General features: G+C 39.8%; 1 protein-coding gene across 3 annotated transcripts in view; it reads right to left on the minus strand.

Moving 5' to 3' along the window:
• Window positions 1-16572, minus strand: part of LOC137015298 (uncharacterized) — a 49589-nt gene that overhangs the window by 16351 nt on the left and 16666 nt on the right. For 2 of the 3 annotated variants that reach the window (XM_067380180.1, XM_067380164.1), the window contains exons 4-6: window positions 15489-15617; window positions 14627-14953; window positions 7347-7643 (exon numbers count right to left, since the gene is read on the minus strand). In XM_067380180.1, the coding sequence (XP_067236281.1) occupies window positions 7347-7643; window positions 14627-14953; window positions 15489-15617 (753 nt within the window). The remainder of the gene's footprint in view (window positions 1-7346; window positions 7644-14626; window positions 14954-15488; window positions 15618-16572) is intronic. The other variant, XM_067380173.1, reaches the window with a different exon arrangement.

A 16572-nucleotide genomic window follows, 5' to 3' on the forward strand; every position in this document is an offset into this window, starting at 1 on the left:
ACATACTGGATCACAAACATATAATTTAATCTATTTTAAGATGAAAAGAGCTCAACTTGTCATTGTAGAAATCTGAATGTAAGTATAAATCTCTACAGCTCATGTGTGTTTGACTGATGAAACTGTGTTGAACTCCAGTCTGTGTTTCTAAGAGTAAAAATCCACTCAAATGACATGAAATATGAGTGTGTTGAATTGTGTTTGTGTGAAGAAGCGCTTCTGAATGTTTGATTTGTGATCAGATAATGACTGTACTGCAGTTCAATAATGATCAGGAATAATGAGGAGGATTGTGACTGATAAAGTTGATCAAACAATCCTGCAGACAGAAGCAACACAGTCTGTGTGAAGAACAGTTTCAGAACAGACAACAGCATCTGAAAGAAGACTGTCTGAAGCTGCTTCATTGAGGAACCACATCTGTCTGAAACACCACAAACCAGCTCTGACTAAATACATTAATACATTAATTCATTATTATTCAATTCAAATTAATTAATCTGCAACTGCCTGTATTTACAGTTGACTTCATGAAAAATACCACATGATCTTTTTGAGTCTTACAGCTTTGATAAAATAGAGACACATTTGAACACATTTTCAGTCAAGAATGATTTAACTCTGTACATTAATTCCTCTAGAAGGTCTTGATCCTGACATTACAGTGTGTTGATTTGAGCAACAATATACACTACCAGTCAAAAGTTTGGACATGGTAAGAATTTTAATGTTTTTAAAAGAAGTCTCTACTGCTCATCAAGGCTGCATTTATTTAATTAAAAATACAGTAAAAACAGTAATATTGTGAAATATTATTACAATTTAAAATAACAGTTTTCTGTTTGAATATGTTATAAAGTATTTTATTCCAGTGATTGAAGCTGAATTTTCAGCATCATTACTTCAGTCTTCAGTGTCACATGATCCTTCAGAAATCATTCTAATATGCTGATTTGATGATCAAGAAACATTTATTATTATTATTATTATTATTATCAATGTTAAAAACAGTTGTGTACTTTTTCTCAGGATTCCTTGATGAATAGAAAGTTACTGAAATTAATGAAAGTTGAGGAAATTAATGAAATTCATACTTTTTTCATCAATGATGCATTAAATCGATCAAAAGTAACAGTAAAGACATTCAGTGCATGCAGTGATATGGTGAAAAGGTCAAAGTTGCTGAATGATTAAAGTCCCCCTGTAGTCAATTATTTTACCCCTTAAAACTCATCGTTGATCAACAAAATTACATATTTTAAAAAGTGAAAGCAATTTCTTCATGCCTTAAAATAGCTTGAATGTAACTCTACACCCTTGCCTAATTTAATATACACGGATTAATGAATATGTAAATTAGCCCCGCCTCCACTCGCTCATGCCAGCTCTGAGAGTCTACTGTTGCTATAGTGACAAACAATTTGTTGTTTGTGTTGTGGATATTTAAGAAAAGGCTTGCTTCGCTTCGTATATTCAGTTTAATTTTTGACGCTTAAATTGTGTTTTAAATGATGAATTGGTAAAACGCCTTTGCAAAACTCTCTGAATCCACTGGCATTCGTTTGGACTGCTCTCTCACTAAATCACCTGAAGCAATTTCTCAGTAAAACAAACAGTTTGAGAGAACAAGCAGCCGTTTTCCTCTGTGAACATGTTTGACAATTTTGTTGCTTTTTGGAGTTCAGATTTTAAAAAAAAATTCAGATGAAATACTGCAGGCGCCGTGCCATCTCAGTACATGAAACAAATGCACATCCTTGAATGAGCGCAAACTTCCATCGTATTTACTTGAAATCATCAGGTAGGCTAATATCTATGGTTTGTTCCATTTCAGAGGCACCAAAATCAGAATTTATAATGGACTGAATATCTCTCTGAACTTGACGTGTGATTCCACACTGACTGACATATGTACACGAATCACGGTCACATGCTCAGAGCAATATTGTTTTAGCTATGTTTTATAGTATTAAATTATTTAGAAGGACAAAAACATCTATAGGGGTTATGTTGAGATTCGCCTGTTCTTCTGAGGTCTTTTAAACAAATGAGATTTATATAAGGAGGAGGAAACAATGGCGTTTGAGACTCACTGTACATCATTTCCATGTACTGAACTCTTTTTATTCAACTATGCCAAGGTAAATTCAATTTTCAATTCGATGGCACCTTTAAATCATTTTCAATGAGGAGTAAACTAATCTATCAAATCTTTTAGATAAGTCATAATATTGGAAATCTTCCCGCTTTAAACCAAGAAGGGGAGCCAATGGATATCACACAAGAAGCAATGTGCAAACTTTGTGCAAGAGTTATGCCGGTGAAAAAGTCTCAACCTCAGTCACTATTCACTACAAAAAGTGAAAGTAAAAGTGACGGAGCTCTCTGACGCTGCATTAATGGAGCATATTCTCTCAGACACGAATTTCAGTGATTCCTCACTGACTGAATATGCACAAGGAGACTGTCCTCCAAAAAAACAACCCTATAAGTCGTTTTTCAAGCACCTTATTACGACCTATATTTACGTTTTGAAGTCATGCGCCCTCTTGTGGGTGTAAAATAATAATGACAGTGTCGTGTTACATCTGTCATCATGAAATGTCGTATGACTGTCATTACCAATCAAAATGCATGTTCATTTAAATGCAATGTGTGGATATTTTACACCTTCGATTTAGCAAAACTCATTATTTATTAATGACTACACCTACCCCAACTCTAAACCTAACCTTAGTGATTTGTTAGATGTGTTCCTTGGGATCGAACCCAGGATCACATGATCACGACTGCATATTGTTATTGCAATGCTCTACCAGTTGAGCTACGCGAAACCTGAAATATAACGCAGATAAAAGGGGACAATGCATTAAAATCAAACGCTCCTATCAAGGATGATGGCCTTGCCTATCTCCTTGGAGTGCTCCCTTGGCCGTACCCATCGCTGATACAGGTTCTTTAGACAATGGTATGTCTCAGATGGTGATTCTCCAGCTGGAACAGTAGGTGATCGGAACCTTTGCCGGTAGGTTTCTGGTGAGATGTTGAATTTTTCCAGCAACGCCTCCTTCAGATCATCGTACACCTCTGCCTGTTCCTCATCCATCGCCAGGTAGGCCTCCAACGCTTGCCCCGTCAGTAAAGGAACCAGATGATAGCTCCATTCCTCCTCAGGCCATCTCCAGCTCCTAGCCAGAAGCTCAAACCGCTGCAGATAATTCTCAATATCCTCCCCTGCTGGAAGATCAGCATCTTTGGTTCAGCTCGCTGCATCGGCCCTCTGAGCACAGGAACACTTGGGGAGTCTGTTCTGCATGTGCTGTTCTGCGTTGTGTGGATATCCTCTGTGTAGCTGGTGTTGGAAGCTCCATTCGCGGACTCTCACCATCAGACAACGTCCCAGCAGGTTAAGTCGACTGGAAGATGGACTCGCGTAGACCCCGGAGCTCCTGCTGTGCGTCTAGCAACTGACGCATCAGGGAAACCATTCCCTCGCCAGCTGCAGCGACTGGAGTGATTGGCTTAGTCTGTGGTGAGCTAGACTTTCTCGAGGTACCAGGAAGCCCTGCCATCACTTCCTCCTCCTCTGTAGTTTCCGCCGAATCCCAGGCCTCATCCTCCATCGTTGCCTTCACCTGTGACCGCTTCCCAGCCCTGGGTTTCTTGCCATTTGGCGCTGTTTTGCGAATAGCCATCCCACCGCTGCCACCAAATGTAGTGAAGCGAGCACCACTTCTTGCTTTGGGGAGGGGAAAAGTAACGGGAGTCTGTGAGGAAAGGGAAAAAAATAAAATAAAATAAAAACAATGGCTTACTCGCACAGCACTTCCGTGCAGGGTGTACTTTATTTACAGTGCCAGTAAACAAGGTAGTCCACAGTGAAGTATATGTACAGGTGCACACAAAAACCCAAAAGTATCAAAACAAGAAAACAAGAAAATAAAGACGAAAAACTGTATCCACAATAGCAGGAGGCTAATCGCCTCAGACTGTCTCTGGGAGGCTGGAGAATTGCCAGGCAACAACCTCGACCACGTCACCGAAAAGGCCGGCCTGAGAGACAGGGGAGTTTAGGAGCTGAGTCCGGTCCGACTCCCTCACATCTGCCAGGTTCAGCCAAAGGTGGACCACCAAGGTGGACATCACCTGATCAATCGAATGCGCCGTAACCTTAGTCGCCCGAAGGGCAAGGTCGATGGCCGTGCGGGCCTCCTGAAGGGCCGCTTGGTCAGCACCCGCCTCGTGCAAGCTCTTGAGCACCTTAGCCTGATAGACTTGTAAGGTGGCCATGGTGTGCAAGGCGGAAGCGACCTGACACGCAGCTCTGTAAGCCTTGGCCACAAGCGTGGATGAGAACTTACAGGCCTTGGACGGGAGCTTGGGATCACCGCGCCACGTAGAAGTGCTCGGAGGACACAATTGCATCGCAACCGAGCGCTCCACAGGGGGTACCGCAGCATACACTCTAGCTGCCCTGCCATCGAGGGAGGTGAAGGCAGAGGAAGCACCAGAACGGTTTCGGGCAGTTAAAGGTGCCCTGATCACCCTGGCCACCAGCCGAAGATCGGGGTGTGGCAGAGGGGACTCGATACTGTTTAAGGTAATCGAGTCTAGATCTAAGCATCTTGATGGTCATGCTCCCACAATGAGGACATGAACCATCCACGAACGCCGCTTCAGCGTGCTGGAAGCCCAAGCATGTGAGACAGCGATCATGGCCGTCAAGAGGCGCCATATACCGACCGCACCCAGAAACACACGGGCGGTACGACATCTTTAAAAAGACGCGACCTGGAAACCCGTAAGCTCTTTTAGAAACACTCTTTTAGCACTGAAGCGCTCAGGGGAAACAGGCAAGGCAGGAACACTGGAATCCTCTGAGATGCGCCGTCACACCAGTACTGCAGAGACTCGCTGTAAACACTCCGGTGAAGGCACGATGCACTCGGCTCCAAAGCGAAAGCTTGAATGCGGGCTGCTCGCGCTGCTCCTTATATACCCACAGTGTGGGGCGGAGCTTGCGCATGCAAATTCCGCAGACCAAGATACTTATCGTATCATTGGCTTGTTTTGTTAACACTCGAAGATGATTGGGCTCTCGGGCGAGACCCCATTTCGTCAGTCTCTGACGTAACGTCAAAGTGACCGACTGAAAGGGAACTGTATCCACAATATACAATGGTTTTGGGGTTTTGCTTGGGGTTCCACAATAACACTCTTGCCGACTTGGTTAACAAGCCCTGAATGTGAGTCTCGCCTCTCTTTTTATATGCCAGACTCCACCCCTTTTGGACTAATTGATTAAGAGGTAAGTATTATACATTGGACATTTTAAATCTTTCACAACACTCATTAAATCAACCTTAAACAATAATTCTTACAGGTAATTCAAATAAATATATTCATCATCCTCAATAACACAGAAGCACGTAAACTTTCAACACATATTTTACACATAATCTCCCCCACCACACACAAGACAATGGTTTAGCCGGCTTCCGGTTGCACTGCGCCGGCGCGACCAACCATTACATCATAATCAGGTGCCCTTAGTGTGCTCTGTTTGGCCGATGCAGCGTTTACCCACCAAAAGACCGACTAAACCCAGACAAACAAACAATCGAACAAAGACAAAACACAAGACACGGACAATGTGTGTGTAAAATGATGACATGAGACTGGGCTAAAGGGAAATGTGGTGTGGAGGAATGTCCATGAGCCATCGGCCCGGCGTGTGCACCCGCTTTGCCGATGGCAGAAACAGCAGGTAAGGAGAGGGAAATGGAGAGTGAATGGGGTATGTATTCAGGTGTGTGTGTGTGTGTGTGTGTCCAGCGGGAAATGTCTACTTTATCACAGGGTCGTATTTCATGAATAAAACTGAAAGTGTCTTGTTGTCGATACGGGAGCCACTTTAGTAAACGCTCCTATGGGTCGTATTTCGGGGAAGTGACAAACGACCTATATGGTCGTATTGATTGGAGAACATGTTGGGTTAGACAGCTGCCTTCTAATAATCAGTATCCTTACAAACGCTTGAACAACTCTGAACGTCAGTGGAGAAAGACTTATAGTTCATCATAACATCGTATTAGACTCACTATATTAATACATCTACACAATTTTTCACATCGACAGAAAATATACCAGGATAACCTGGCTTCTCTCGAGATTTTCCTGCTTCACAGCAATCTTAAGCCCCGTTCACACCGCCAGCGACAAGCAGCGACAAAGCGACAGGATCCCATTCATTTCAATGGAGCGCTGGAGATTTCCGGCGACAAGAGCGACAGTGACCGTTGGCGACAGAATGTAGGCGTGTCAAGCGACGGGAGACAAGTTTATGCCATATTTCAACTTTATGCCAATCAGGAGCGAATTTCGCGAGCGACAACCAATAGGAGTGGAGCTCAAGTCACCGTCTCGAGTGCTGGCAAGACAGACAGGACAAAGTACTGGAGCGATTTCACTGTTTTATATGATTTGGCTGTAAATACATGGATATAATAAAATGATGCGTGGAAAAGAAACAGTTGGCAGTCTTGTGAATTTGATTCATACATTTTATGTTGTTAATTATATGATGCTGTGAGCAATTTAGCACCACTGCAATTACAGTTTCCCCTGCATTGGGTTGATTATTAGGGACAAGAAAATTGATTATTTGTCAAATTCGAATGACGTTTTAGTATTTTTTGACAGTATGAGTGATTTTAATTTGTTGATGGACCAATCGTTAATCTAGTTAATGATTTAATGCACTGAGCTCTGCAGTCACAACACTCTACAACAGCAGAATGTTACTTTTAATTATTTTAAACCTAATTCCTAGTCAAATTAGAATGATTTCTTAGTTTTATATATCATTTGTGATTGCATTTTCTATAGATATGATCAGACATGCAGTCTACCAATGACATTAGAGCGACAGCACTAGGAACGCCCACAAGCGACTCACAGTAGGAGACCAGCGACATGCAGCGAAAAAGTCGCTGGCTGTGTGTATGGGGCTATAGTGCTAAAGCTGTGCCGGCACGTTGTTGTGATTGGTTACAAAGTAGTCTGTGACGTCACAAACACCACCAATTTCAAACCGCAGGTTTTTGGTTCACTGCAGTTTCAAACATAAAATACTCAGCAATGGTGCTGACTTATGAATTTACACATGGTTCGTCTTAAAGCATATTAAAAGCACTGCCTAGACATATAAACAACATTAAAAACTTGATTTTCACCACAGGGGGTCTTTAATATAACACAACTGGAACACTTTTATAATCATATTTTGACACAAGGTCTGTCATATACACTGCTGCTGTTTCACTGAAAGACTTTGTGTTACTCACCACAGACGATAAGATCGAAGAGTCTGAATGTTGAATAATCTCTGGTCTTGATCACTCGCTTATATAATCCAGAGTGTTCAGGTCTGGTTTGTTGAATGATGAGAGATCCAGTCTGAGGGTTCAGCTTCATTTGGTCTCTGAATTCATCAGTCCATTGAGGTTTCTCACGGTTCTCTCCAGTCATTTTAACTATGAGTTTCTCTTCAAACTTCCACTGTATTTCATCATCCTCCTGTATTTTAGTATTACACTTCAGAGTGACAGAACATCCTTTCAGCACTGATTTATTCACTTGTTCTGCAGCAGCACAGAAACAGAGAAATAGCGATCAGAAATTAGAACCAGAAAACTAAAACAACATCAGAAATCAGAAAATCAACACCGATCATTTGCTCCACGTCTGTCACTCAAACCACAGGAAAATATAAGTAGCCAAATCCATTTTACAATAATGTATCTGATACTTCAGGAATCACCTGATTTGCAGCATAACAGAGTGTCAGTGGACAGGATTTGTTTTAGGATATCTGTGTGTTAATTAATTGTTACTCTGGACGTTATCTATATTGTTTATGGCATGTTCAGGCAAGATAATCGATTTATAGAAAATCACTCTCCAGGACATTCTCGTTCACTGTTCCTTGCTGGTGAAATGATCTTCCTGCCTTCATCCAGAATGCAGAATCCCTGGCAATATTCAAAAGACAGCTGAAAACTCATCTCTTTCGTGAGCACTTAACCTCATCTTAGAAAAAATATAAATAAAACCTTCTTATTCCTATCCTTTCACTTCCTCTAATCCCTCTCTATTGTAGGTTATGATTCTCTGAGCACTGCCTAAAACTTTGTGAGTATTGTGAGCACTTCTTGTGCCTCGTCATGACGACTCGCTTGTTGTATCCCTCACTTGTAAGTCGCTTTGGATAAAAGCATCTGCCAAATGAATAAATGTAAATGTAGAAACTGTTACGACACAAGTAACTGACAAACAGTTGAGCTCAAAAGTTTACATACCCCTTTCAGAATATGCAAAAATGTTAATTGTTTTAACAAAATAAGGATCATTATATGGAAGTAAATTAATGCCAAATGTTTTTGAAATAAAAAGCTTGTCGAAAATGGTCACTTCTTGATTAACTGGCACTAAATATAACTAAGTAAAGTATGAGAATCACTGAATATAATAATATTCATATATAATATATTACATATAGTCTAATATATTCTAAGTTTGTGTAAAGTAATGTAAAAACAAGTAGGGCAGTGTGGGATTACAAATTTAAGAATCTGTTTAAGATCTGTGGATCCTACATCCTGACCATTTGGCATGACAAGCTCAAGATACAGCGGTGCTTTTGTCTCTATGATAATGTAAAGGTATGGGTGATACTGTCAGACTGATTGGATTAGCACCTATGCATTTGAATGACACATTTATGCTGATTAGATCATGGCTGGGAAATGTAAGGAATGATCTGATTCCTTACTGCATTTGCATCCTTTGTTTAGATTGTCCACACCTCTACTCTATGTATCCCTCCCCCTTGAATGTATATGAACTACCAAGTCACTGCCTTAGTCAGATTTTGGATGACCACAGCGACGCACAGCGTGTTTCTCAATAAAGAGTAACTTCTGCTTCAAGAGATCCCAAAGTCTCCTGGTCTATGCTTCGACGAGGAAAAAAGTTTCCAACAGTTTTGTTGCCGTGACCCGGATAGAGCTTCTCACCTCAATCCAGATTGAAACTTCAAGCACAACAAAGATCTGATCCAAAAGATGATCCAGGCTGAATTTTCCTGTATACCCAAGGGTTGGTGAGTGATACTCTATCCAAAAGAACCATTAAGACCAGTACAAAGTTGTTATCCTCTGCACCGTCAGAGAAGAGTTAACAGACAGCTGTAGGGTTTGGTTAACTAAGTTATCCTCTAAAAATGTTCTTTTAGTTTATCCTCTGCTGTTTTTAGTTTATCCTCTGTTCAGGCAGGGACGATTAGCATTAAATGCTAATATTGGTAACCTCTGTTCAGGCAGGGAAGAGTGGCATCATGTGCTAATATTGGTTTATCTTCTGTAAAGTTAGGGAAGTTTTATCCTCTGCTTTATAAGGGAAGGTTGTTTATCCTCTGTTTAATCAGGGAAGGTGGGGTGTTAACAGAATAGCCATCCTCTACTTTGCTAGAGAAGAAGGTTCATCCTCTGTTAATTCAGGGAAGGTTATAACTGTTAAAGTGTGGTAGCAAGTTGTTTCAACTCTGCTCGTCAGAGAAGGTTGAATACATTACGATGTGTATTAACTAGGTTAACCTCTGCTCTGTCAGGGAAGTGTTGTAGTGTATTGTTGTGCCAGAAAGACATTACACAATGTTGAGAAAGAACGCTAGACTTTTTCCAACAACTGAGAAAGGTGGACTAGCTATTCCTTTATGGACAGATAAGTTCAAATCATTGTTAGGAAAGCACATGGACTCAATAGTGACTGAGTCAGTCAGATTGGATTTGACAAAGAAATTTGGGATTCATCCAGAAAAAGTTTGGTCTATTGAAGAATGCAAAAAGGTACTTGGTGCTTGTATTTGGAAGAAAAATATGAAGGGCATTATCTGCTGCCACAGAGAATTTACTCTATCCATTGCACAAGAACAAATCCAACGTATTACTAAGTTAGAAGAGCAGAACAGTTGCACACTCGAGTGTCTCATCTCACTCAGAAGTTGGGCCTTAACAAAGCCTCAACCAAACGTGACTCAAAAGACCAACAGTCAGATGAAAGCTATCCTGACATACAGTCTTTCTGTAGACTAGAGGGCAATAGCATTCATGGATAAAGATGTAAATGCAGTTGAAGTGTGTGGAGCGAGACAAAAGGCTCAGAGTAGGGCAAAAGGGGTTGACACAGTTACATCTGTAACCCCCATACTGCAGTTACAAGCAGTCAGTACCGCTATAGGTCCTGAAGACATAGAAAGAATTGCTGAGAATTTGCCATCAGTGCATAGAAACTTTTCTGAGTTTAGGACAGAGTTGTCCAGAAAAATGAAGCTCTATGATATATCCCTAGCTGACGTCACACAGCTAATGTCACAAATCCTGAAAGAGTCAGAATTCAATGATTTTGAAAGTGCTGTAAATAATTCTGAGTTTCAGCATTCCAGCAAAGGCGAATTGAGAGAAGGAGTTCTGAGAGTGTTACAGAACCTTGTTGGACCAAAGGTAGACTGTTCAAAGATCACTAGTTGTGTACAGGAGGAGGATGAAACTGTAAGTGAGTACACTGAAAGATTTTGTCAGTCAGCGGCAGCATACAGTGGAATAGCTGACACTCCAGAGAAGGTGTTAGAGGATAATGGACCACTGGTCCGCATGTGGTTTGATGGCCTTTCATCAGAATACAGAAATGCATTGCCTTTCTTAGACCTCACATGGTCCAATGGAACCCTGCAAAACAACTTGGATAGATTAGCTATTTGGGAAAGAGACTCAGATGTCAAGACAAGAGTAAAGATTGCAGCAGCATCCTTTAAGGTCAACACAGAGAATCGACAGAAACGTAAATGTCCTAAGAGAGAAGGCAGTTGTCATTACTGTGGTAAACCTGGACATTGGATGAAAGAGTGTAGGAAAAACAAAAAGACATTTAAAGAAATGAACAGCTTTACTCAGCTCCTACTCAGTCTACTTGCTACATTGAAACTGCCCCTCCCCTCTTCTCCAAACTCTTGGAGCAACAGCTTGCTGACATGCTAACCATTTGGGCTGTGAGTGCTTAATTTCCCCAGTAATTTACAAGAAAGCTGAAAGACTCATTCTGAACAAAAGAAAGTTGACTGTCACTTCCACTGTTTGGGGGACACTGGTTAAGTACACTCACAGCCTTAAATGTTATGCTACAGCACACACCATTCACTTATTCATCCTCTTTGGGTTATGATGTCTACTATGACTGATGTTTCAATGGAAGATGGAGATGTAGCACCTTAAATTTGGAAATTAACTACAGGGAGAGAATAGGACACACAGACCAGTGAGGAGCCCAGGGAACAACCGAAGTGCATAAGGCCTCGGGGGCCAACCCTGTGGTGAAGACTTCCTCATAGGTTTCCCCCTCTCTCAGTTTATCCCCACCTTACTGGTCTATAGGTGTCAAATTGATGAAGACTAGGTTAAGAAAAAGAAGAACAAAACCACTATACGATCACTAGAAGTTTATTATGATAAGAGTTAGACAGAAAAACTATACAATCATCAGAGGTCTAACATACTAAAGTCTATGCATGAATACTGCTGGTCTGCTGTCTCTTTGTTTTCTTGTGTGCAGGTATGTGTATATGCCATGACGTCTCATAAGCAGCACCTGGTGTAAAGCACCACCTCAGATATCCATGAACAACCTTCATGATGACAGAGTCATCAGAGCAACTCGGAGTTGCACAACGACAAAGAATCATCTTGGGACAAATATGGAAATGGACTCTACAGGGAACAGACTCCACAGCTATTCAGGCGCCATGGACTTTTAGGACTTCCACGCTTATGCTACATGTTTTTTCTGTGTCATCATGTAGTTAATACAACATGTTACCACCCTGCGTTGTATATGTGTGTCAACAGTATACTCAAGTTAAAGAACAACACTTATGTAAATGTTGGACGAGACACAGAATAAGATGTATGTGCCTGTAACTGTTACAAGTTGCATGACTGGAAGATGGAACTTATGTTAACAAACATATGTTATAGAAGGGATTTAAGAAGGTTTTAATTTGTATTATGTGAGAGTTATTAGAACTCTCAAAGGGGGAACTGTGGGATTACAAATTTAAGAATCTGTTTAAGATCTGCGGATCCTACATCCTGACCATTTGGCATGACAAGCTCAAGATACAGCGGTGCTTTTGTCTCTATGATAATGTAAAGGTATAGGTGATACTGTCAGACTGATTGGATTAGCACCTATGCATTTGAATGACACATTTATGTTGATTAGATCATGGCTGGGAAATGATCTGATTCCTTACTGCATTTGCATCCTTTGTTTAGATTGTCCACACCTCTACTCTATGTATCCCTCCCCCTTGAATGTATATGAACTACCAAGTCACTGCCTTAGTCAGATTTTGGATGACCACAGCGATGCACAGCGTGTTTCTCAATAAAGAGTAACTTCTGCTTCAAGAGATCCCAAAGTCTCCTGGTCTATGCTTCGACGAGGAAAAAGTTTCCAACAGCAGACTCATTTCTGCCCCAACCGAAAACCAAAACCCGAAACCATGTTTCACCACAGACTTGCATTGGAAGAAATATGGGCTGCACCATCAATCAGTGCAATCGTTACATAGCATACCTGCCTGCTGAAGCCATATGCTAAATTTTAATATTTCCGGCTCACTTTATGACTTAAAATAGTTTAGAAACTCGGAAAATAAATATTTGTTGCAGAACATATTTTGGACTGATTTAGTTCATATAGAAGTCCATGCAGGCCTGGAGTGGCCATTTTGGAGAACTAGGAGAATTCCCGGTTGCCCGGTGACTTTTATAGTCCACTTAAATTTCACAACACAACACAATGCATCTACAGTAGATAATGCATGTTCAGATGCAAGCTGTGACAATGGACAGACCTGTGTCAACTCTGAGCAGCATGAGGGTAGAGACACACCAAACTGATGCCACAGAACTAGCGCTGATGAAAACTGACTGTGTTGTCATCTTGGGTCGCCTGCATCAGGGCAAAAAGCTGCACTATTAATTTACTTGTTTCACTTTCCATTTTCTCATTTAGGCTATTTAATATTTAATTAACATTATTATCACAGGAAATGTGAACTGTTGTCCATCATTTGGCAATTGGTGATAAAGAAAAGTTTCACGTTGCAATATTGGAATTTTTTTTCATTTTAAACTATGAGGGCGAGTCAGTGGATATCACATATGCAATGTGCAAACTTTGTGCGAGAATCATGCCGATCCCTAGTCAATTATTCTGTACAGAAAATAAAAGTAAAAGCGGAGAGCTTTCGATGCATATTCTCTCAGACACAAGGAGAGATAAATCCTACTTCAACATGCTGATAACAGTAGGCCATGCCTTTATTTTCTTTATATTTCCCTTGTGGCCCATATACTGTATGTAGTGGGGGAAAAAAAGAAGAGAAGTATTTCGTATTAAACAAGTTGTTTTTTTAAATAAAGCTGCTTTTCGTTGACTGATTATTGCAGTGTTCAGGCACATTATACTATTAATAATTTTAATGATAGGCCTATAATCAAATGTCTTTAAATCATTTTCAATGAGGAGTAAACTAATCTATCAAATCTTTTAGATAAGTCATAATATTGGAAATCTTTCCGTTTTAAACCAAGAAGGGGAGCCAATGGATATCACACAAGAAGCAACGTGCAAACATTGTGCAAGAGTTATGCCAGTGAAAAAGTCTCAACCTGTCACTGTTCACTACAAAAAGTCAAAGTAAAAAGTGACATTTCATAATAATAAGCTGATAACGGTCTTAATTTATTCCATTATTCTCTTGTGGCCATACATATAGGCTAGTGAAGCAAATGAGAATAATAGTATTTTGCGTTAAACAGACTATATATAATTTATTAAACATTTATTATTAAATTCAGTGATTCTCATACGTAGTGATATTTAGTGGCAGTTAATCAGGAAGTGACAATTGTGCTCTCTTTAACTCGTTGGATGGAAGCAGTGCTTTATTCCCAAATGTTTTATGCAATATTGCAATTTTTCACATAAGTTAATTCTTTGGATAGAAACTTGCAGATTGTATGAGTGTGCATTTATAGACATTAGAACCCCACCCTCAGGCTGAATTATTTAAGGACACAACACTGCAAAAGATTGTCTGCATGTGTTCAGCAATTACAATGTAAAAGCTTTATCTAGCGCTATAACACAGAATCTAGCCCAGATAAATTTATGGTCAGGAGCCAATACTGATAGTTACGGTACATATCCAAAACAAACCAAGCTTCAAAATTAATTTACTGCTGTTTAGCATTGCTAAATGAAGAGTGTGACTAAATAAACTTCACATTGTTCCTCATAGCTGCATGGAAAACAACTGTTATTCAAATAATGTATAAAATATGCTGATCAAATATCTACCAAATACCTGACTGTGCAAGTGTACCTACAAAAACTGATGCTGTTTTAAAGGACATGACATACAACATATCAATAAATTACCTACAGAAAAAATCTGAATGTATCTGGAAGAATGTAATCTTTATTATATTGGCCGACTCACCCTTGACATAAACGATGAATTTTTTGTTCAAGTTCTGCACAAGTCTTCTGCACATGTTCTGTACAAATCTGCCGCCTCTGATCTTCAGTTTATAGACTCCTGTGTCTTCAGTACTGGTGTTTGTGATGATCAGAGATCCAGTCTTCTCATCCATCTCCAGTCTGCCTCTGAATTTCCCATCAGGAACAGTGACCTTTCCAGTCCCTCTTTGGATTTCAGCTATGACAGTCTTCTTTTCATCTCCAAACAGCCACTGTATCTCATCATCTTTGTTTATTTCAATGCCAGGGGTTAGAGTGACAGATTCTCCCTCTATGACTGTCTCCACTTCATGTCACAGCAGCACACAGAAACAGAGAAGAGAGGAGATTGTAAGAGAGTGAACTGAAGGACTGAGAGGATACTGTGTGACTCTTCATGTGTTTCTAATAATCACTTCATCATTTGGACTTTTAAATAAATATCTGCATCAACGCAATAATGTTTCGTTGAATGAAGAGCTCAGGCAGCCCCAATAAAACTTAAAATGACAGAAAAAGGACAGCAGGATGATTTATGGGCTGTTTCTGCTAAATTTGTCAACCTTCAATAGCAAAAGAACAAAACTACATGAAATACATGATCAAAAGATCTTAAATCAACAATTTAAACATACAGAGATTCAGTAATTAGTATTAATGTAATTCAGCTCAACTCTGAACAATCACACAAATCAATGATTACTGCACTAAATCAACCACAATTAGAACTGGTAAAAAGGTAGAAATATTGATTGTGAAAAATTGTATTATACATTTAAACTGTACTGAACTACAATAAAGCTCAATGTTTTTCCTCTTGTTGTATCAGCTGTAATACTTACTCGTTTGCTTTTGTAGATCAGATACTTTGTAACGATAATAAAAAACACCAGCAGCTGAAAATGCCAGCAAAAAAATGGCAACAACAATCCCTGCTAGAGCAGCTGGAAACAGAGCTGGGACTGGAACAGCTAAAGAGAGACAGACAGTGTGAATGAGTCTGATCTATAACAAACACTATAAACATCAACACTATATAACCTGAGTGAAGATCTGATACTGTAATGATAGTCATTAGTGTGAATGAGTCTGATCTATAACAAACACTATAAACATCAGCACTATATAACCTGAGTGAAGATCTGATACTGTAATGATAAAGAGTCATTAGTGTGAATGAGTCTGAACTATAACAAACACTATAAACATCAACACTATATAACCTGAGTGAAGATCTGATACTGTAATGATAAAGAGTCATTAGTGTGAATGAGTCTGATCTATAACAAACACTATAAACATCAACACTATATAACCTGAGTGAAGATCTGATACTGTAATGATAAAGAGTCATTAGTGTGAATGAGTCTGATCTATAACAAACACTATAAACATCAACACTATATAACCTGAGTGAAGATCTGATACTGTAATGATAAAGAGTCATTATATGTCGTATATTATATGTCGTATATATCTAAATTACAACATATGCTCTCAATGACAAATGCGGAACAGTTGGTTCATGCATTCATGACCTCAAGACTAGATAATTGTAACGCTCGACTGGGTGGTTGTTCTGCTCGGCTTTTAAACAAACTACAGTTGGTTCAAAATGCGGCAGCTAGAGTTCTTACTAGAACCAGAAAGTATGACCATATTAGCCCAGTTCTGTCAACATTACATTGGCTCCCTATTAAACATCGTATAGATTTTAAAATCTTGCTACTTACTTATAAAGCTCTAAATGGTTTAGCTCCCCAGTACCTAAGCGAGCTCTTAATGCATTATAGTCCTTCATGTTTATTGCGATCTCAGAATTCAGGCCAGTTGATAATACCCAGAATATCAAAATCAACTGAAGGCGGCAGATCCTTTTCCTATTTAGCACCTAAACTCTGGAACAATCTTCCTAGCATTGTTCGG

This window comes from Chanodichthys erythropterus, chromosome 3, assembly GCF_024489055.1.
Source record: "Chanodichthys erythropterus isolate Z2021 chromosome 3, ASM2448905v1, whole genome shotgun sequence".
Lineage (NCBI taxonomy): Eukaryota > Metazoa > Chordata > Actinopteri > Cypriniformes > Xenocyprididae > Chanodichthys > Chanodichthys erythropterus.